The following is a 24116-nucleotide window of genomic DNA, read 5'->3' as shown; positions in this document are numbered from 1 at the left end:
CCCCAGACACGAGCTAGGGATGGCACACATCTCAAGAAAGTCAGTGTTCTATTAGGCAGCAAGGGCGAATAGATGCTGAGAAAACAACCCAGCAAACAGTATCTGCCTAAAGTAGGTAGGAGCAAACAGCAAAAGGAAGAATAGAAGCCAAATGGAAATGTAAAGGACTTTCATAGGGCACTAACCAATGGGCTAGCTAAAACCGGGTTAATGGGGAAATTATACAAAGTACAACGTGAAGAATCAAATAGTTACAACTCCGCCTAACTATATAGGTCATCTCTAGAGAGACTGCCGAATCTGGAACACACTATACCTACAGAATAAGAATCTCTAGAGCAGTGCTGTCCACCAGAACTTTCTGTGATGCTGAAAATATTCTATATCTGTGCTGTCTAATCAGTAGATGAAGAACTGATTTTTTTATTTAATTACTTTAAATTTTAATTTAGGGGCACCTGGGTGGTTCAGTCAGTTAAATGTCTGACTACAGCTCAGGTCATGATCTCATGGTTCATGAGTTCAAGCCCCACATCAGGCTCCTGGCCATGGAGCCTACTTCGGATTCTGTGTCTTCCTCTCTCTCTCTGCCCCTTCCCTGCTCTCTCTCTCTCTCTCTCTCTCTCTCTCTCTCAGAAAATGAATAAAAAACATTAAAAAATTTTAAAAATAATAATACATTTTAATTTGTATAGCCACATTTGGCTATTGGGCTGCCCAGCTGGCTTGGCTGATCAAGCCAACGTTTACCAAAAATATTCACATAGATAAAATGAAAAACAATCATATACCTTTCTGCAACCCAAATAATTACAGAATTTCCCTCTTCTATCTCAAAACAGGAAATGGTATTATTCTGAAAGGACTTTGTTCTCCATGAGTCCATGTTTCTTGTTGTGATAACTGTTCAAGAGATTTCAGATGACCTGTTTCATAAATTTTCAAAGAATTTTTCCAGGAATTAACCAATCTAAAACTTGTAGAAAATTTTCTTCCTTAATACAAATGTTTCAGAGCTCAGTGGAATACCACACATTCTGTTTTTAATACCTTTTTAATTATATTTGTTTTGGGGGTTTGTTTTGGTCATTTTTATTTTGGAACCAATCTAGTCCTGTGTGTGTGTGTGTGTGTGTGTGTGTGTGTGTGTGTGTGTGTGTGTCTTGGTGGTCACCTTTATAATTAAGTGTATTTAAGCCTTAATGTCTTTATATTAACTAAAAAGTATTCCTTTCACCTCCTTTTCTGTTCTCACCTCCCTATTTATTTTTTAATATTATAAATTCAAGTCCCATTTTTGAATATTATCAATTCAAACATATTTTCTATCCTTGCAAATGAAAATCCTTGCACTCTTATAAAGACTATAACAAGGGGAGTGCCTGCGTGGCTCAGTTGGTTGAGCTTCCAACTCTTGATTTCGGCTCAGGTGGTGATCCCAGGGTGGTGGGATCGAGCCCCTTGTCAGCTCCTCGCTGAGAACGGAACCTTTTTGGGATCCCCTCTCTCTCCCTCTCTCTCTCTGCCCCTCTCTCCCACTCACGCTCTCTCTCTCTCTGTAAAAGAAGTAGAATGAAAAAAAAAAAAAGATATAGCAAGATAATACCTGAACAGTTTTACTTTCTATTTGCTTTCTGTTGTGTATAAAAAAAGCAACATTTGCCTTAAGTAAGTTTATCCCTTTATCGTTCTTCATGTTCCCAAAATAATCTTAAAGGCCCTTTTGGTTATTTTAGAAAATTTCCGAAGCCTCAACTTAATCTAGCTTTTGGCTTTCATAAGTATTCTCACAGTTCTGTCCCTATGACTGACACACCTCTTTCTATACTTCCTTTATAAGGTCTACCTTACATGTCTTTTAAATTCTGGGCTCATAGAACTATTTTTGTTTATACAACTCTACAGATGCCATTCTCTTTTCTTCCACATTTTGATCATGAAAATTTTCTCTAAACTTTCTACTATCTCATTTTTAAAGTAGTAGATACAAGTCCCACCACATCTGACATTTCCCAACATGGCCATCATTGAATCGAAAATATTATCTCCTTCTTCAAGGTTTATAACCAACCTTTCAGTCATCTCTCCTTATTTGTAATGTAATCCAAAGTAAAAGCTCCATTAGTTTTCTACCTTAAATATAATTATTGCTCATTGCAGATACTTCTTTTTTATTTTTTTTTTTTTCAGAGACAGAGAGGGCACCAGTGGGGGAGAGGGGCAGAGGGAGAGAGAGAGAATCTCAAGTAGGATCCCCACTCAATATGGAGCCCAGTACAGGGCTCAATCCCACATCCCTAGGATCATGACCTTACCCAAAAGCAACAGGCAAATGTTCAACTGACTGAGCCACACAGGTGCCCCTGCAGGTACATCTTTTAAGTGAATGAAGAACTTTACAGATAATTAGATGACTGAAATCCTCTATCACTATTATAACTATTTTCTGTACCACTTTTTAAACTTAGTCAGAAATATAGTTTTTACTGACTGTACCCAGTGGGGACAATTTTTATTACCACGGCATTCAAAATATCACTTTTCAGGGCATCTGGGTTGGTTAAAGATCCGACTTCGGCTCAGGTCATGAACTCACAGTTTGAGAGTCTGAACACTGTGTCAGGCTCTGTGCTGACAGCCTGAAGCCTACTTCACATTCTGTCTCCCTCTCTCTCTGCCCCTCCCATTCTTGTGTGTGTGCTCGCTCTCGCGCTCTCTCTCTCTCTCTCTCTCTCTCTCTCAAAAATAAACATTTAAAACAAAAAAACCCAAAATAGTGACTTTTATTTCACCCACCTAAATTTATCCTGTGCTTCAATAAATTTATGGATTTCTGTACATATATGTTGATATGTACATTTAGAACTACATTTAATCTCTCCTCAAGATGTTTCCTTAGAACAAGTTTATATGCTTCTATTTTCACACTCTGATCACCAACAATGAAGAATATGACTTGAGTTGTAGTTATATATATATACATATATATACATATATATGTATATATATATACTGCTATCATAAATATACTGTTTTTGCATTTTACTTATTAGTATGTGTCATGACCCTTACTGTTTTTTGTTTGTTTGTTTTTTATTGTTTGTTTGTTTTAAGGAGATAGAAGTTTATTGAATACACCACAAGGGAGCAGTGGGCAGGACAGCAGAGGAGATATCTACCACACCCTTCCTGTTTTAAACTCCTACTTCCTATTCCCTCTGTGACCCCCTCTTTTTTCCCCAAATTTTAGAGACAGAGCATGAGTTGGGGAAAGGGGCAAACAGAGAGAGAATCTTAAGCAGGCTACACACTCAGCACAGAGCCTGATGTGGGGCTTGATGCCACGATCCTGGAATCATGACCTGAGCTGAAATCAAGAGTTGGATGATCAACCTACTGAGCCACCCAGGCACTCCTCTCTCTATGTCCTTTCTAATCACTCTTTCCTCCGCCACTATTCATTCTCCCCATAACATAATATCTGAGGTATATAACACCTGAGATACATCCGGGGCACCTGGGTGGCTCAGTCAGTTAAGCATCCAACTTCGGCGTTAGATCATGATCTCAGTTTGTGAGTTTGAACCCAGCATTAGGCTCTCTGCTGTCAGCACAGAGCCTGCTTCAGAACGACTGTCCCTCCCCCTCCCCTGCTTTCATGCACACATGTACAATCTCTCTCTCTTAAAAATAAATACATATTTTTAAAAAAAATTAAAAGCAGCTCTTCCTGCCCAGGGATCCTGTCCCGTGCTTTAATAAAATCACCTTTTTGCACCAAAAAAATAAAACAAAACAAAACAACCATCTGAAATACATCGAAGGTATCATTTCATTATTTTTTAAATTTTTACAATGTCTTTATTTTGTTTTTGACAGACATAGAGAGTGAGCGTCTGGGGAGGGGCAGAGAGAGGAGACACAGAATCAGAAGCAGGCTCCAGGCTCTGAGCTGTCAGCACAGAACCTGACATGGGGCTCGAACTCACAGACGGTGAGATCATGACCTGAGCTGAAGTCGGATGCTTAACCAACTGAGCCACCCAGGTGCCCCTGAAGGTACCATTTGAAAAATTTAATTAGGTACTATTCTCTTTTTTGCCATTGGTAATATAAAGAATTATTGACCAAATTAACCTTGGTAATCAACCTTTGAGATTTATTCTCACTACCAGCCTGTAATTCAAGTATCTTAAACCAAATTTAGTTCAGGGTTGGTAAAAAAATATAAACAAACAAACAAACAAAACCCCATGTATTCTGCCCCTAGCTGCATGCCCGTAACGATAGCTTTTGTGCAACACCCAAACACAGTTCCTTAATACAGCACTCTAAGCAGGTATTACCAGTTAACTGGTTGGAGTTGACACCAGAGATAAAAAAAATTATAGGGGCGCCTGGGTGGCTCAGTCGGTTGAGCGTCCGACTTCGGCTCAGGTCACGATCTCGCGGTTCGTGAGTTCGAGCCCCGCATCAGGCTCTGGGCTGATGGCTCAGAGCCTGGAGCCTGCTTCCGATTCTGTGTCTCCCTCTCTCTCTGCCCCTCCCCCATTCATGCTCTGTCTCTCTCTGTCTCAAAAATAAATAAACATTAAAAAAAAATTAAAAAAAAATTATATAGATGTCTTTTGTCCATATAATTAAGTTCTACTCTATGATTCCAACTACATACAAACTATCTTTTCTTTTGAAAGCCCTCAACTTTGGGGACACCTGGGTTGATTTTGGCTCAGGTCATGATCTCATGGTCATGAGATAGAGACCCATGTCAGGATCCACACTGAGTATCGAGCCTGCTTGGGATTCTCACTCTCTCCCAATGCTCCTCCCCTGTGTTTGTTTGTGCACTCTCTCTCTCTCTCTCTAAAAAAAAAAAAAGAAAGAAAGAAAGAAAGAAAGAAAGAAAGAAAGAAAGAAAGAAAGAAAAAAAAAAAGAAAGCCTTCAACTTTGTCTTAATAGTAAATGAAAATTCTACCAAATCCTTCAGTTGGCTATTTAAGATCATCGAGCCTAGGCCAACAGTTCATATTGGTTGTTTTTTTTTTTTACTCCATTATATCTGAAGAGTTTTACATAATCAGTGATAAAGGTTCACAATTACAAGGATTTTTACAAGAAATCAGAGGGCAATGAGGAATGGAGAAAGAGAGTGAAGGTCAGGATTCCCCAAGCCCACCAACCCAACTGTAGAAAAGGAGAACTAAAACAAGTCACTGGTATAGATGCTTTCCAGATTTCTCAGTCTCACTAGTTCTAAAACGAACTACAAGCTGGTAGATTTAATAAGCATTAGAAAGGTTTCTCTTCTGCCATGGCTGTATAATCAAAGATAGCACACCTCTTTAGTAACCACGTCAAGTCCACATACTTATTTTAAAACAAAAGGAGATAAGAACTATTATACTTCAGGAATCAGGAAAATCTCATTTCCATCAACAGTTCAAACTGAATGCTGAATCTCAAAATGAAAATGGGGGCTCATCTTTCAAAGAGACACTCAGAATTAAAACTCTACAAATCCAACTTGTCAATTGGAAGCATTACCTCCACATCTGTTTGCTTTTGTAGTTCTTGTATCATGGTCATCGTCTTATTGACAGTAGCACAAATGCGGTTCTTACTCTCTTTCTGTTCTATACCAATCGGTTTAAAGCGGGCATACAAAGTTTGATATCGAGACTTTATTGCTGACAATTCCTTTAAGAGTGTAACTGGATTTCTCTATATCAGGGAAAAAATAATATATTAAATTGTGAAAAGGAAAAGTTAAGCTTCTTTTAAGAATTAGAGTATGTACAACACATTCTACCATCCATTTAATTGAACACTGTATTTAATTACACAACTGTGTAATAGAGGATGGGAGGAGAGGAATAAAGAAGCATAAGACCTAAATCCTATTCTCAAGTAATTTAAAGCTTAGGTCCAGAAATAACCCACAGATGCACACAAAATAGCAATATTAAAATAAGCAAATAAGGTGACATTAGATAAATAACATTTAATACATAGTTCACCATAATTAATTACATATTATTTTTAAAATACAATTCTAAATACTATTCAGAAGGTGATTAAAGGAACTATTTTGTTCTTAATGAGTAAGAAAATTTAAAACTATGTATCATAAAATTCTTAAACATACTGTCATGAGGCTAAAGTATGTGTAAGTACCAATTAATTGACTTTCCTATACAAATTCACACCAACTCACGAGACTATATTTATAGGTTACGTTGGTTTTTCAAATTCATTTTAATGTTTATTTATTTTTGACAAACAGAGATAGAGTGCAAGCGGGGGAGGCGCAGAGAGAGAGGGAGACACAGAATCCAAAGCAGGCTCCAGGCTCTGAACTGTCAGTGCAGAGCATGATGCGAGTCTCAAACCCATGAACCAGGAGATCATGACCTGAGCCAAAGATGGACACTTAACCGACTGAACCACCCAGGAGCCCGTTCAAATTCATTTTAAATGTTTCTTGATTTTGAGAGAGAGAGAGCACATGCGCAACTGAGCTGGGGAGGGGCAAAGAAGGAGGGTGGGGGAGAGAATCCCAAGCAGACCCCATGCCCAGCAAGGAGCCCAACAGGGGGGGCTCAATCCCACGACTGTGAGATCATGACCTAAGCCAAAATCAAGAGTTGGTTAATCAAGATGCTTAACTGAATGTGATATCCAGGCGCCCCTCAAATTCATTTCAGAATATAAACAGTATTCCATAAATGCATTTCAAAAGGGTCCTGACACTTGGTAATTCTTTTCATTCCCTGATGGCTCCTTAGCAAACCCTGCAATACTAACTATTCCAAACTTTCTCCACTCCCTCCAGTTAGCATCTACTCCTTCTTGGCACAAGACCTCACCAACTATTATACCAAGAAAATAGAAAATATCTAGTAGAAACACCATCTTCCTGCCTTTTCATCTGAAAAGGAAAACATCAATGGGTATTCTCATCCCTACTCAGCCCCTAGCACTACCACTATTATTATTGTTTCCTCCCCACATCCTCCACAGCCTTAAGTTTCCTATATTTCTATAACCTTTTCAATATCTCCCTTTGTACAGACTTCAAATATATATATAGAACTTCCCTATATTGGGGAGAAATGAACTCCTGGGGGGAAATTAACTCCTTCTCCTGACTCTGTTGTCGCTTTAAAACCAGTTTCATTCTTCTCACTCCATTCCCACCAACTGTCCAGGTCCTATAATAATAACATCCCATAGACTAACATCCTTTGCCAAATTTTTGCAAACAATCAAAAGATAAGCTTGTCCAATAGCATATAATTTTGATACCCTTTCTCATGTTTTCTTCTTGTTCCTATCTTCTTAAAATGAACTCTTGATTTCTATAAAACTATATATACTATCTTGGTTATCTTCCTACTCTTCAGATATCTCCTTCATGGACCTTCTCTCCTGGCTGTGACAGAGACTCAGTTTATGGCCCTCTACTCCTTGTTTCCTTGGAGATTTTTCTCTAAGCTTTTGATGATATTAATAGTAAATAAAGATGATTCTCACAAGAAGGAAAAAGAAGAGAAACTCTAACTTAAAACTGTTAAAATAATTCTTCAGGTAGTGATCAAGACCTATAGAATGAGCAATGGAAGTAGGAAAGGGACAGGGGTGCCTGGCTGGCTCAGTTGGAGGAGCATGCGACTCTTGATCTCAGGGTTGTGAGTTTGAGCCTCATGTACAAATGACTAAAAAAATAAATAAATAAAAACTTAAAAAAAAAAAAAAAAGAAGTAGGAAAGGGACAAAAGAGAGATACCATGAAAGCCGTTAAGAGGCAGTTGCAGTTGTGCTCTCCGAATTTCTGTCTCTCTGTCTCGCCGTCCAGATGGCCTCCCAGAACTGCAACCCAGCCACTGCCAGCAAAGGAGCTGAGCCCAGCGGGGGTGCCGCCCAGGCCCCATGGGCAAGAGGCTATAGCAGAAGCTAATGATCCTTATGATGTCTGGTGACAAAGGAATTTCTGCCTTCCCTGAATCAGACAACCTTTTCAAATGGGTGGGACCATCCATGAAGCAGCTGGCACAGTATACGAGGACCTGAGGTATAAGCTCTCCCTGGAGTTGCCCAGGGGCTACCCTTACAATATGCCTACAGTAAAGTTCCTCACGCCCTGCTACTACCCCACCGTGGACAACCAGGGTAACATCTGCCTGGACATCCTGAAAGATAAGTGGTCTGCACTGTATGACGTCAGGACCATCCTACTGTCCATCCAGAGCCTACTAGAACCTAACATCAATAGCCCTTTGAACACACTTGCTGCTGAGCTCTAGAAAAACCCTACAGCATATAAGAAGTATCTGCAAGAAACCTTTTCAAAGCAGGTCTCCAGCCAAGAACCCTGGCTGTCTACCCTCTTTCCTTGTATTGTCTTTTTATTTTCTCCTTAGATCGTCTGTCCTTTCCTTCATTTCTGCCTAGAACTCTGTCACTTAAACTGTGGTGTTATTTTTGTTTTGCTTCTGTTTTTTAAATTAAGTCTCTGGTTGAGCCCTTGTGATGACTATACTAAGTAAATACATTGGGTTTTTAAAAACAAACAAAAAAAGGAAACACTTAAGAGAACTTAGTGGTATGTTTGATAGAAGCAAAGAAATAATAGATGACACCAAATGTATAGCCTGGTATATAAAGGAATGTGTATATTATGATGCCTTTCCAGGTGTCTTCTCAGTATATACCCCAATGATATTGAGACCTGTCCTCATTGGCTAGAGATTTACTATACCCGTCCTTAGAAAAACAAAAAACATACAGAGAAACAGCTAGCTAAAAGCCCAAATTCCAATTTTATGGATGTAAAACATCCAAGTTGCTACAAGATTACCATGGTTTGCAGCCATGCTTAGACAGTGGCTCTTTGGGTAGGCTGTTGTGCCTACCCAAAGACAGTGTTGTGCCACCCAACAGAAGGAAAGGCCAGACTCACAGAAGGGTGTTCATTTAGAAGAAAGCAACACTAATAATCCACACAATGTCTTGAATTTGTGTTATACTGCAGAAAGCCTTATCAGTTCAGTAATTCCAGTTAATCTACCAAGATAATGTAATTATATTTAATTTTGTAAGGTATATAGCAGTGATCTCCTATTTTGGTATCAGTTTTTCAATAAAGTTTTGATTATGGGCAAAAAAAGAAAGAAAGATCTGCAAAGAAAATGCTCAAAAGAAAACAAAATTATCTTTCTGAAACAAATATAGGTGAGGAACATGGTAACAGGAGTTTGTAGTTTACTATATCTTTATATTTAAGTGGATTCTATTGAAAAGTGTTGACTTTTATTTATGCACAATTACCGACAGACTCCAAATCACAGTAGACTAGAATAAGGATAATGCACCTAAACAAAATTATATGTATGTATGTGGATATGAACACACACACACACACACAATCATAGAGGTTGGTACATAGTGATGTTCAATGAATGTTTATTGCACTATTACCATGTAGAGATATTAGAAGTTAGTCTAACTGGTTACTTTCTTGTTCCTTGATATATATATATATACATATATATATATATATATAATAATCTATAATAATACAGATATAATATAATATAATAATATAATAATCTATATATATATAATAATTTGAACTAATGTCAGTGAACTCAACAAACATTAAGATCATGGTTTTCTTCCCAAATATAACACAAATAAAGGGGGAGTTATTAGATAAATATTATGAGTATTTAAAGTTATAGTTGCTCAGGGCACCTAGCTGGCTCAGTTGGTAAAGCATTCGATTTTTGATCTCAGGGTTGTGAGTTTGAGCCCCACGTTGTGTGTGGAGATTACTTAAAAATAAAATCTTTAAAATAAATAAATAAATGGGGCACCTAGGTGGCTCAGTCGGTTAGGCATCTGACTTCAGCTCATGTCATGATCTTGTGGTTTGTGAGTTCAAGCCCTGCATCAGGCTCTGTGCTGACAGTTCAGAGCCTGGAGCCTGCTTCAGATTCTGTGTCTCCCTCTCTCTGCCCCCTCCTGCTCATGTTCTGTCACTCTCTCTCTCAAAAAATAAATAAACATTAAAAAAAAAATTTTAATGAAATAAAATAAGTAAATAAATAAAAAGTTACAGGACCTCAAAACATGACAGAGAATTACCATATGATCCAGCAATTCTACCTCTAGGTATATATAGAAAAGAAGTGAAAACAAGGACCCAGGGGCACCTGGGTGGTTCAGTCAGGTAAGCATCCAACTATTGATTTCACTCAGGTCATGATCTCATGGTTGGGAGATGAAGCCCCATGTTGGGCTCCATGCCGGATGTGGAGTCTGCTAAAAAGTCTCTCTCTCTCCCTCTCCCTGCCCCTCTCCCTGTCCCTCCCTTGCTTGCACATGTGCGTATGCTCTCTCTCTCAAAAACAAAAAAAGAAAACAAAGACCCAGAAAGATAAATAAATGTACATATGAGCATTATTCACAATACCCAAAAGATGGAAGCAACCTAAGTGTCTACTGACAGAAAAATGGATTTTTTAAACGTGGTATATACATACAATGGATTATTATTCAGCCTTAAAAAGGAGGGAAATCATGATATATGCTATACCATGGATGAACATCAAAGACATTACACTAAGTGAAATGACCCAGCTACAAATGGACAAAGTCAAGTTCATAGAGACAAAGAGTAGAATGGTGGTTGCCAGGGACTGAAGGGAGGGGGTAATGGAAGGTTATTGTTTAATGGGTGCAGAGTTTCAGTTTAAAAAGAAGAAAAAGTTCTGGAGATGGGTGGTGATGATGGTTGCACAAAAATGTGAATATAATTAATACAATTGAAACTTGCACTCAAAAATGGTTAAAATGATAGATTTTAAGTTATACATATTTTACCACAATGGAGAAAAAAGAATGTAAAATGGTACAACGGCTTTGGAAAACAATTTGGCGGTTCCTGAAAATATTAAACGTAGAGTTACTATACGGCCATCAATTCCACTCTTAGGTATAAACCAAAGAGAAATGAAAGGAAATACCCACACAAAAACTTCTTGGGATTTTTGTTTTTTTAAGATTTTTTTTGTTTTACATTTATTTATTTTTGAGAGACAGAGAGAGACAGAACGTGAATGGGGGAAGGGCAGAGAGAGGAGACACAGAATCTGAAGCAGGCTCCAGACTCTGAGCAAGCAGTCAGCACAGAACCCGACATGGGTCCCAAACCCATGTACCATGAGGTCATGACCTGAGCTGAAGTCAGACGGTCAACCGACTGAGCCATCCAGGCACCCCTTAAGATTTTATTTTTACTGGGCGCCTGGATGGCTCAGTCAGTTAAGCCTCCAACTCTTGATCTCAGCTCAGGGCTTAATCTCAGGGTAATGAGTTCAAACCTCATGTTGGGCTCCATGTTAGGCATGAAGCCTACTTAAAAAAATGTAATTCAAAATAAAGAAGTAATAAATGGATACAATAAAGTTGAAGGACCCAAAATTAACAGAGAAATTGGCTGCATTTCTATACACTAATAATTAAGTAGCAGAAAGAGAAATTAAGAAAACAATTCCATTTTTATTTGCACCAAAAAGAGTAAAATACCTGGGAATAAACTTGACCAAAGAGGTGAAAGACTTATACTCTGAAAACTAAAAAACACTAATGAAAGAAATTGAAGACAACACGAAGAAATGTTGATAGTCCATGCTTATGAATTGGAAGAATGAATATTAATAAAATGTCCATACTACCCAAACCAATCTATAGATTCAATGCAATCCCTATCAAAATACCAATAGCATTTTCACTGAACTAAAACAAATAATCCTAAAATTTTTACGGAACCACAAAGATCCCAAATAGCCAAAGCAATCTTGAGAAAGAAAAAAGCTGAAGGTATCACAACCCCAGATCTCAAGATATACTACAAAGCTGTAGTAAAACAGTACAGTACTGGCACAAAAATAGATATAGATAAAAGGAATAAAACAGCCCAGAAATAAATCCACACTTATATGCTCAATTAATCTATAATAAATAAAGGAGGCAAGAATACACAATGGGGAAAAAACAGTCTCTTCAATAAATGATGCTGGGAAAACTGGACAGCTACATGCAAAAGAATGAAACTGGACTACTTTCCTTACACCACAGACAAAAATAAACTCAAAATGGATTAGGGACCTAAATGTGAGCCCTGACACCATAAAACCCCTATAAAAAAACCTAGGCAGTAATTTCTTTGACATTGGCTATAGAAATATTTTTCTAGATATGTTTCCTCAGACAAGAGAAATAAAAGCAAAATTAAAATATTAAGACTACATTATGGGGCGCCTGGGTGGCTCAATCAGTTAAGCATCTGACATCAGCTCAGGTCATGGTCTCACAGTTTGTGGGATCAACCCCTGCATCAGTTGCTGCACTGACAACTCAGGGCCTGGAGCCTGCTTCAGATTCTATGCCTCCCTCTCTCTCTGCTGCTCCCCCACTCATGTTCTGGCTCTGTCTCTCAAAAGTAATAAAACATTTTTAAAAATTAAAAAAAGAAACTATACCAAATTGCACAGCAAAGGAAACTGCCAACAAAACAAAAAAGCAACCTACTCAATGGGAGAAGATATTTGCAAATGATATATCAAATAATGGATTAATATCCAAAATATTAAAAGAACTCCCACAACTCAATACCAAAAAACCCCACAGGAAATCAGATTAAAAAATGGGCAAAGAAGACTAGGGATAAAGATTGCAGCACAGGAGGGTGCTGTGCTCACCTCGTCCTGCTGATCACTTAGATTCCACCCACACCTGCCTAAATAATCCAGAAAACCTCCAGAAGACTAGCAGAACAGACTCTCCAAAGCCAAGCACAGACAAAAGGCCCACAGAAGAGGGTAGGAAGGGCGGAGAGATGGTGCATGCTACACGGACTGGCGGGAGGGAGCCAGGGCAGCAGAGGGGCAGCCCACCCGGCAAGGCAGAGCCCCTGAAGTCTGGCTTGCAAAAGCGGAGGGGCCGGACTCCGTGAGTTCTGACAGCCAGCGGGACTTAACATCTGGAATGTTAAAAGTCAACAGCTCTGCTCAGAGAGCGGGAAGACGAGGACACCAGGAGGGAGAATTGTTGAACCCCGGAAGACAGAGCTCAGCTCAGCGGGGAACAAAGGCACTGGCCAGCACCATCTCCCTCTCCCATCCCTCAGTCGTAATCCCAAAGGGAACCAGTTCCCATCACCGATCTTGCTTGCACCGCGCAAGCACCCAATGCTGTGCTTCTGTGGATACATCCCTCTGATGGGTCTTCCTCCCTCCTGGAGCTGCAGGGCCCCTCCCGCAGGGGACCACCGACAGCAAAGCTAGCTAAGCCTGCCCCTCCCGCCCCTGTGCACCTTGTGGATCCACCCCAGCTAATACACCAGACCCCATTAAAGCAGCACCACAAGCCTGGCAGTGTGCAAGTAGCCTGGACAGGGGCCACATCACTCCACAGTGAGTCCTGCCCCTGGGAGAGGGGAATATAAGGTACACACCAGTCTGACTGTGGCCCCAGCGGTGGGCTGAGGACAGACATCAGGTCTGACTGCAGCCCCGCCCACCAACACAAGTTACTCCAAACAGCACAGGGGAAGTGCCCTGCAGTTCTGCGCCACCCCAGGGAATACCCAAAATGGTGAAATGGAAGAACTCTCCTCAAAAGAAACTCCAGGAAGTAGCGACAGCTAATGAATTGATCAAAAACGATTTAAGCAATACAACGGAACAAGAATTTAGAATAATAGTCATAAAATTAATCGCTGGGCTTGAAAAAAGCATAGAGGACAGCAGAGAATCTATTGCTACATAGATCAAGACCTAATTAATAGTCATGAGGAGCTAAAAAAATGCTATAAATGAGATGCAAAATTAAATGGAGGCGACCACAGCTCAGATTGAAGAGGCAGAGGAGAGAATAGGTGAATTAGAAGATAAAATTATGGAAAAAGAGGAAGCTGAGAAAAAGAGAGATAAAAAATCCAGGAGTATAAGGGGAGAATTAGAGAACTAAGTGATGCAATCAAACAGAATAATATCCATATAATAGGAATTCCAGAAGAGGAACAGAGACAGAAAGGGGCTTAAAGTGTACTTGAACAAATCAGTTGAGAACTTCCCTGATCTGGGAAAGGAAAAAGGCATTGAAATCCAAGAGGCACACAGAACTCCCTTCAGACGTCAACTTGAATCGATCTTCTGCATGACATATCATAGTGAAACTGGCAAAATACAAGGATAAAGAGAAAATTCTGAAAGCAGCGAGGGATAAACACGCTCTAACATATAAAGGGAGACCCATAAGACTAGTGGCAGACCTATCTACTGAAACTTAGCAGGCCAGAAACAACTGGCAGGAAATCTTCAATGTGATGAACAGAAAAAATACGCAGAGAATCCTTTATCCAGCAAGTCTTGTCATTCAGAATAGAAGAGATAAAGGTCTTCCCAAACAAACAAAAACTGAAGGAATTCATCACCATAAATCAGCCCTACAAGAGATCCTAAGGGGGATTCTGTGAGTGAAATATTGCAAGGACCACAAAGTACCAGAGACATCACTACAAGCATGAAACCTACAGACATCACAATGACTCTAAACCCATATCTTTCTATAATAACACTGAACGTAAATGGACTAAATGCACCAACCAAAAGACATAGGGTATCAGAATGGATGAAAAACCAAGACCTATCTATTTGCTGTCTACAAGACACTCATTTTAGACCTCAGGACACCTTCAGATTGAAAGTGAGGGGATGGAGAACTATCTATCATGCTACTGGAAGTCAAAAGAAAGCTGGAGTAGCCATACTTATATCACACAAACTAGACTTTAAATTAAAGGCTGTAACAAGAGATGAAGAAGGGCATTAAATAATGATTACAGGGTCTATCCATCACGAAGAGCTAACAATTATAAATGTCTATGCGCCAAATACCGGAGCCCCCAAATATATAAAACAATCACAAACATAAGCAACCTTATTGATAAGAATGTGGTAATTGCAGGGGACTTTAATAATCCACTTACAACAATAGATAGATCATCTAGACACAGGATCAATAAAGAAGCAAGGGCCCTGAATGATACATTGGATCAGATGGACTTGACAGATATATTTAGAACTCTGCATCCCAAAGCAACAGAATATACTTTCTTCTCAAATGCACATGGAACATTCTCCAAGATAGATCACATACTGGGCCACAAAACAGCCCTTCATAAGTATAAAAGAATTGAGATCATACCATGCACACTTTCAGACCACAATGCTATGAAACTTGAAATCAACCACAGGAAAAAGTCTGGAAAACCTCCAAAAGCATGGAGGTTAAAGAACACCCTACTAAAGAATGAATGGGTCAACCAGGCAATTAGAGAAGAAATTAAAAAATATATGGAAACAAACGAAGATGAAAATACAACAATCCAAACGCTTTGGGATGCAGCGAAGGCAGTCCTGAGAGGAAAATACATTGCAATCCAGGCCTATCTCAAGAAACACGAAAAATCCCAAATACAAAATCTAACAGCACACCTAAAGGAAATAAAAGCAGAACAGTAAAGACACCCCAAACCCAGCAGAAGAAGAGAAATAATAAAGATCAGAGCAGAAATAAACAATACAGAACCAAAAAAACTGTAGAGCAGATCAAAAAAACCAAGAGTTGGTTTTTTGAAAAAATAAACAAAATTGATAAACCTCTAGCCAGGCTTCTCAAAAAGAAAAGGGAGATGACCCAAATAGATAAAATCATGAATGAAAATGGAATTATTACAACCAATCCCTCAGAGATACAAGCAATTATCAGGGAATACTATAAAAAATTATATGCCAACAAACTGGACAACCTGGAAGAAATGGACAAATTCCTAAGTACCCACACACTTCTAAAACTCAAACAGGAAGAAATAGAAAACTTAAACAGACCCATAACCAGCAAGGAAATTGAATCAGTTATCAAAAATCTCCCAACAAATAAGAGTCCAGGACCAGATGCCTTCCCTGAGGAATTCTACCAGACATTTAAAGCAGAGATAATACCTATCCTTCTCAAGCTGTTCCAAAAAATAGAAAGGGAAGGAAAACTTCCACTCATTCTATGAAGCTAGCATTGCTTTGACTCCCAAACCAGACAGAGACCCAGCAAAAAAAGAGAACTACAGGCCAACATCCCTGATGAATATGGATGCAAAAATTCTCAACAAGATACCAGCAAATCGAATTCAACACCGATCAAGTGGGATTCATTCCTGGACTGCAGGGCTGGTTCAACATTCGCAAATCAATCAATGTGATACATCACATTAATAAAAGAAAAGATAAGAAACATATGATCCTGTCAATCGATGCAGAAAAAGCATTTGACAAAATTCAGCATCCTTTCTTAATAAAAACCCTCGAGAAAGTCGGGATAGAAGGAACATACTTAAACATCATAAAAGCCATTTATGAAAAGCCCACAGCTAATATCATCCTCAATGGGGAAAAACTGAGAGCTTTCCCCCTGAGATCAGGAGCAAGACAGGGATGTCCACTCTCACTGCTGTTGTTTCACATAGTGTTGGAAGTGCTAGCATCAGCAATCAGACAACAAAAGGAAATAAAAGGCATCAAAATTGGCAAAGATGAAGTCAAGCTTTCACTTTTTGCAGATGACATGATATTATACATGGAAAACCCTATAGACTCCACCAAAAGTCTGCTAGAACTGATACAAGAATTCAGCAAAGTCGCAGGATACAAAATCAATGTACAGAAATCAGTTGCATTCTTATACACTAACAATGAAGCAACAGAAAGACAAATAAAGAAACTGATCCCATTCACAATCGCACCAAGAATCATAAAATACCTAGGAATAAACCTAACCAAAAATGTAAAAGAACTGTATGCTGAAAACTATAGAAACCTTATGAAGGAAACTGAAGAAGATATAAAGAAATGGAAAAACATTCCATGCTTGTGGATTGGAAGAATAAATGTTGTTAAAATGTTAATACTACCTAAAGCTATTTACACATTCAATGTAATCCCAATCAAAATTGCACCAGCATTCTTCTCAAAGCTAGAACAAGCAATCCTAAAATTTGTATGGAACCACAGAAGACCCCAAATAGCCAAAGTAATTTTGAAGAAGAAGACCAAAGCGGGAGGCATCACAATCCCAGACTTTAGCCTCTGCTACAAAGCTGTAATCATCAAGACAGCATGGTACTGGCACAAAAACAGACACATAGACCAATGGAATAGAATAGAAACCCCAGAATTAGACCCACAAAAGTATGGCCAACTAATCTTTGACAAAGCAGGAAAGAATATCTAATGGAAAAAAGACAGTCTCTTTAACAAATGGTGCTGGGAGAGCTGGACAACACTCAAAATGGATAAAGGACCTGAATGTGAGACAGGAAACCATCAAAACCCTAGAGAAGAAAGCAGAAAAAAAAACTCTCTGACCTCAGCCGCAGCAATTTCTTACTTGACACATCCCCAAAGGCAAGAGAATTGAAAGAAAAATGAACTATTAGGACCTCATGAAGATAAAAAGCTCCTGCAATGCAAAGGAAACAATCAACAAAACTAAAAGGCAACCAACGGAATGGGAAAACATATTTGCAAATGACATATCGGACAAAGGGCTAGTATCCAAAATCTATAAAGAACTCACCAAACTCCACATCCGAAAAACAAATAATCCAGTGAAGAAATAGGCAGAAAACATGAATAGACACTTCTCTCAAGAAGATATCCAGATGGCCAACAGGCACATGAAGAGATGCTCAACATCGCTCCTCATCAGAGAAATACAAATCAATACCACACTCAGATACCACTCCATGCCAGTCAGAGTGGCTAAAATGAACAAATCAGGAGACTATAGATGCTGGAGAGGATGTGGAGAAACGGGAACCCTCTTGCACTGTTGGTGGGAATGCAAAGTGGTGCAGCCGCTCTGGAAAACAGTGTGGAGGTTCCTCAAAAAATTAAAAATAGATCTACCCTATGACCCAGCAGTAGCACTGCTAGGAATTTACCCAAGGGATACAGGAGTGCTGATGCATAGGGGCACTTGTACCCCAATGTTTATAGCATCACTTTCAACAATAGCCAAATTATGGAAAGAGCCTAAATGTCCATCAACTCATGAATGGAAAGAAATTGTGGTTTATATACACAATGGAATACTAGTTGACAATGAGAAAGAATGAAATATGGCCCTTTGTAGCAACGTGGATGGAACTGGAGAGTGTTATGCTAAGTGAAATAAGCCATACAGAGAAAGACAGATACCATATGTTTTCACTCTTATGTGGATCCTGAGAAACTTAACTGAACACCATGGTGGAGGGGAAGGAAAAAAAAAAAAAAAAGGTTAGAGAGGGAGGGAGCCAAAACATAAGAGACACTTAAAAACTGTGAACAAACCAATGGTTGATGGGGGATGGGAGGGAGAGGAGGGTGGGTGAGGGGTACTGAGGAGGGCACCTTGTTGGGATGAGCACTGGGTGTTGTATGGAAACCAATTTGACAATAAATTTCATATTAAAAAATAATAATAATAACAAGAAAGACTGAGAACTGGAGTGAGGGTAGCCACAGGGAAAGCTAGTAATGCCTATGTTGGGGCCTCTTCTTTGCTACAGAAGAGCAAGGAAAAGTTAGAGGTGTCATCTTTATTTTGTCTGATATAGACTCTTAATTCAGACAAACAGGCTGCTAAACAAAGTTGGAAGAACAGAGATCAATAAACAGATGAAGACTTATGAGCTACATGCTTTCTCTTTGAGCCATGTCCATCTGTTGCCGGAAGCATCTTCTTCCTCTGAAGAGGAAACAACAGAAGTTGCAAGAAGATAACCCACTGGCACAGGAACACAGCAGGCTTAAAAAATTCTCAAAGTGATTGCTGGAATTAAAGCTATAATTTACTAGCACCAGTGCCTCCTGCACAATATTCTTGAGCAAATTGCATAACCAAATATAACAGCCTCATTAAAAAACATGATATTCAAAAAGGCCTAACACATGACCTTTCTTTAGATTCTACAAAACAGCAGAAAAGAAGTGCGGGAAGTAAATGACAAATGAAAAATTCACATAAGTAAAATGATTTCTCCAATATGCAAGAGAATTGGGACAATTCTTGGTTTCTAAACATCATTTCCCTGTAAAAGGAACTAATTTCTTTGAAGGAAGTATTGGTAATGGTTTGGATAGAAGGTACAATGTGACTTAATGCACCAGAAAGCAAAAAAGTGCACAAAGACTGATTGAGGAGGCATGAGGGGTCCTCCCCACTGGACAACTTTGAGGAATTGAAGTATTAAAAGCAATGGTGTTTACAATAGTTATTGATTTATTGAACAAAAACAAGTTTCCAAGTCCATTGTAAAGGAAAGAAAGGAGGGAACAGGAATTGAAGTATTAAAAGCAATGGTGTTTACAATAGTTATTGATATATTGAACAAAAACAAGTTTCCAAGTCCATAGGAAAGGAAAGAAAGGAGGGGACAGTGAAATTTTATTTTCACAGAAGAATACTGGGTAAAAAATACACAATTAGTGAGAGAATTACAAAATCACTTTTTTGCAATCACTGATATAATTTATTCAGGCAGATATCATCACTGGGTTCTATAGCCAATGGATGAACAGGATATCAACAAACTCTCAAAGTATTTTTTAATAATGTATGAACATGACAGGAGACATCTTAATCAAATTATCAAACTTAACATATCTCTGGATATGATACAATGTGATGTTAACAACATTACCTATTGTATTCTGATGAAAATATCCAAACGGAATCTATTCACAAGTAAATAATCAGAAAAATCAAAATTACAGACTAATTTATAAGACAACAGGCCTAGATTCTTTAATTAAAAAGTCAATGTCATTAATAATAAAAACAGGTAAGACAGGGGACAGGTATAAATAAAAAGGCAATAAAGAAACTTGATAACAAAGACAAAAACAAAAACAAAAACAAAAACAAAAACAAAAACAAAAACAAAAAAATGGCAGAGGACCTAAATAGATAGTTTTCCAAAGAAGACATACAGATGGCCAACAGATACATGAAAAGATGCTCTATATCACTAATCATCAGAGAAATGCAAATCAAAACTGCAACAAAATAACACCTTATACCTATCAAATGGCTAGTACCAAAAAAGACAAGAAATAATAAGTGATGAGAATGTAGAGAAAACGGAACTTTTATGCACTGTCAGTGGGAATGCAAATTGGTGCAGCCACTGTGGAAAATAGTATGGAGGTTCCTCAGAAAATTGAAAATGAAAATACCATATAATCCAGTTAATTCCACTACTATTTAGTATTTACCCAAAGAGAATACACACACAGACACAGACACACACACACTAAAGAAAACAAAAAGGCTAATTGGAAAAGATACATGCACACCTATGTTTATTACAGCATTACTTTACAATAGCAAAGATATAGAAGCAACCTATGTGTTAGATGAATATAAAGAAAATGTGGTATATATGTATGATGGAATATTACCCAATCATAAAAACGAATGAGAGGGGCGCCTGGGTGGCTCGGTCGGTTAAGCATCTGACTTCGGCTCAGGTCATGATCTCAGGGTCCGTGAGTTCGAGCCCCACATCGGGCTCTGTGCTGACCCCTCAGAGCCTGGAGCCTGTTTCAGATTCTGTTTCTCCCTCTCTCTCTGCCCCTCCCCTGTTCATGCTCTGTCTCTCTCTGTCTCAAAAATAAATAAACGTTAAAAAAAATTAAAAACAACGAATGAGAGCTTGTCATTTGGAACAACATGTTGGGACAAAAAGGTATTATGGCTAAGTGAAAATAAGTCAGACAGAGAAAGACAAATACCATATGATTTTGCTTATATGTAGAAACCAAAAAACAAAACAAATGAACAAACAAACAAAGCAGAAACAATCATAAATACAGAGAACAAACTGGCAGTTGCCAGAGGGGAGAAGGATGATGGGATGGACAAAACGGATGAAGGGAGTGGGTGGTAGAAGCTTCTAGTTATGGAATGAATAAGTCACAGGATGAAATGTACAGCATAGGGAATATAAATCGATGATACTGTTATAGTGTTGTATGGTAAGAGATGGTAGTAGCTACAGTTGTGTTGAGCATAGATAGCATAACATATAGAGTTGTCCACTCACTATGTTGTACACCTGAAACTAATGTAACATTCTGTGTCAACTAACTTTAATAAAACAATGGGTTTTTATGGGGGGGGGAGGGAGGGGAATAAAAAGAAGTGTTATTTTAATTTGCACTTCTACCCAATTCAGAATAATTCCTAATTGTATAAAAATTTTTTTCAAAATTATATGATATTTCTTGTCTGTTGGCAAGTGCTGTCAGAGAGAAACATTATAAGTGGTCAATTAATGTTAACAGACAATGCTTAAAAACTATCTCCTTAGAGTGCCTGGGTGGCTCAGTGGGTTAAGCGTCCAACTTCAGCTCAGGTCATGATCTCGGGGTTCATGGGTTCCAGCCCTGCATGGGGCTCTGACTGGTAGTATGAAGCCTGCTTGGGATTCTCTCTCTCTCCCTCTCTATGCCCATTCCCCACTTGTGCTCTCTCTCTCTCTCTCTCTCTAATATAAACTTAAAAAAAAAAAAAAACTACTTTAAAATAATTGTTTATATCTCCATCGGCATGTGGACACATAGTTATAATTTTATGGTATATAAAGAGTTAATATTTCTAATCAATCTAAACTTAGAATAACTAAGTACATAATTTTATGCAAAAATCACAGTTCATTTAACAAATTTATAGTACATCATCATCTTCCTCAGAGAGTATCGTGACTGCCATGGTTTCTCCTTTCTTATTTAACCACTACTCTAGAGATAACTATACTCTCAGAATTTCAGAGGCTTCCACAGTAGTTGGTACCTTTGGATTCAATAATTCTTGGTTAAGTGTTAAAAAAAAGTAGCCAGGGCACCTGCGTGGCTCAGTCAGTTAAGCATCCAACTTTGGCTCAGGTCATGGTCTCACAGTTCTTGAGTTTGAGCCCCATATCAGGTGAGCTCGAGTCCTGCACCAGGTAAGCTTGAGCCCCGCTTCGGGTTTCTCTCTCCCTCTCTCTCTTTCACTCTCTCTGCCCTCATGGGATTCTCTCTGTCTCTCTCTCTCTCAAAATAAATAAATAAATAAATAAATAAATAAATAAATAAATAAATAAATAAGAGCCACAAATTTCCTTGACTATGGGTATAATCTCTCTGGTATGCTGTGATCAAGTTTCCAACACAAAAATATTTTAAGGTTCTATAAATTTATTACTTAATAATTTAAATTATACTGCTATTAGAAATACTATCAGAAAATCTTTTAATAAAATAATCTGTTAAAAATATATTTCTTTTGCAGATTACCTTGCCTGCTGTATCAGGATGATTAGTCTTGATTTCATATTCCAGCCTGTATTGAATGTAATCCAGATCAGAGTCAGCTTTCTGGAACTAGAGATCAGCATAAATCATTTTTTGTGAACCAAAAGACATACTAATAAACATAACTGTTAACTATTCTTTTATATTTACATTTTTTTAGCATTTCAATATGAAATATACTAATTTTAGAAATATGGAAATAAGTATATAAAACCTCCATCATTTATAATACCCATGCTTCTATTAAAAATTTAAAAACTAGAGGTGCCTGGGTGGCTCAGTCGGTTAAGCGGCCGACTTCGGCTCAGGTCATGATCTCGCGGTCCGTGAGTTCCAGCCCCGCATCGGGCTCTGTGTTGACAGCTCAGAGCCTGGAGCCTGTTTCAGATTCTGTGTCTCCCTCTCTCTGACCCTCCCCCGTTCATGCTTTGTCTCTCTCTGTCTCAAAAATAAATAAACGTTAAAAAAAAAAAAAACAATAAAAAATTTAAAAACTAGTTAACATTTTGAAAGTTGTTTCTCTATGCATCTCTCTTAGATTTAGAGCTAAAATTAAGACACTAAGTAACCACTGTCACATATTAACACAAGAACTAACAACAGTTTCCAAAATTCCCAAGATCAGTGACACTCTCATCAGTTAGGTACTGTTTTTCTAACTCTGGTAGGAAATGTTCAAGTTAAAACACACAACAAATTTATTTTCAGGGATACCTGCAATGTTACCATCATCTGCAACCCCATTAAACAATGAACTATGAGTGTTTGCCACACAGACCAAAATTAGACACCTTAAAGAGACATAAATTATACAAGAAAAGGCTACATATAGTACAGGAGTAGTAGTCTGAATAACCCCAGTTTACTGAACCTGAGTCCCAGCATGGGTCCTTGATCTGCAGTAAATCTCTAAGGGAGAGAAAAAAGGGGAAAACTAGCACAGGCTGTAAAATACATGTGTGCGTACATATAGAAAAGTTGGGAAGCATATAGATCAGAGTGTTAAAAGTGGTCTATCTCTAAATGTGGTATAAATATAAAGTATTCTTAATTTTTGGAAATTGTGCTTCTTTTACATAATCGTAAAGCATGTGCTGTCTTGAATTTATCAGGGAAACAACCAGGATCCTTTGAGTTTACTATGAAAGGCAAAACATGTTTTTTTCAGGAATAGTCTCCCATTCCTAGGCCACAACCAAGAAGACTGCTTTGGGGAGAAGGTTCAGACCTTACCAAGGGGTTAGGCTCTGGACTAAAGATTGGTTCTTCATATTTTGAAGCCTTAGTGGAAAGAACAAAAGCCAACAAAAACTGTTAAAAGTAGTCATCAGGTCTAATGAGAAATGATGTACAGATATTTTTGTTATAAAAAAAGGTAAACTGAGAGTTCTACTTTGGAATGTGGAGTAAAATAAAATGGGTCTCAGAAGTTAAAATGCTTCTAAGGTCAGAACTGTCAAATTGAACAGAGTATCAGAAATACACTAAAGCTTCTATCACTAATAATTTCTCTCATTATTGGCCTAAATTTGAATGGAATACTTTATAATTACCAAAATTCTATCTTTATAACCAAAACCTTTTGGAATAGAAATAGAAGAAAAAGAGAAAGTCAGTTTTTGTTTTTAATTTTTTTCTAAGAATCTGTATCT

The 24116-nt window shown here is 38.2% G+C and overlaps 2 protein-coding genes and 1 pseudogene across 5 annotated transcripts in view; 2 read left to right on the top strand and 1 right to left on the bottom strand.

The window, feature by feature from the left end:
- SKA2 (spindle and kinetochore associated complex subunit 2) overlaps positions 1-24116 on the bottom strand; it is a 49141-nt gene that overhangs the window by 3551 nt on the left and 21474 nt on the right. For 2 of the 4 annotated variants that reach the window (XM_042967382.1, XM_042967381.1), the window contains exon 2: positions 22447-22533. In XM_042967382.1, the coding sequence (XP_042823316.1) occupies positions 22447-22533 (87 nt within the window). Of the gene's footprint in view, positions 1-5545; positions 5723-22446; positions 22534-24116 lie in introns of those variants that run through there. The other 2 variants (XM_015539557.2, XM_042967380.1) reach the window with 2 other exon arrangements.
- LOC102966083 (ubiquitin-conjugating enzyme E2 C-like) lies at positions 7928-8376 on the top strand. Its single transcript, XM_042967383.1, has one exon. The coding sequence runs from the start codon at positions 8023-8025 to the stop codon at positions 8302-8304; it is 282 nt and encodes a 93-aa protein (XP_042823317.1). The 5' UTR covers positions 7928-8022; the 3' UTR covers positions 8305-8376.
- On the top strand, positions 8606-8994 carry LOC122233671 (annotated as a pseudogene).

The sequence above is a fragment of the Panthera tigris genome, chromosome E1, assembly GCF_018350195.1.
Source record: "Panthera tigris isolate Pti1 chromosome E1, P.tigris_Pti1_mat1.1, whole genome shotgun sequence".
In the NCBI taxonomy this organism is placed as follows: Eukaryota; Metazoa; Chordata; class Mammalia; order Carnivora; family Felidae; genus Panthera; species Panthera tigris.
The sequence above is the reverse complement of the archived record's forward strand: the minus strand, read 5'-3'. Positions and strand labels throughout refer to the sequence as shown.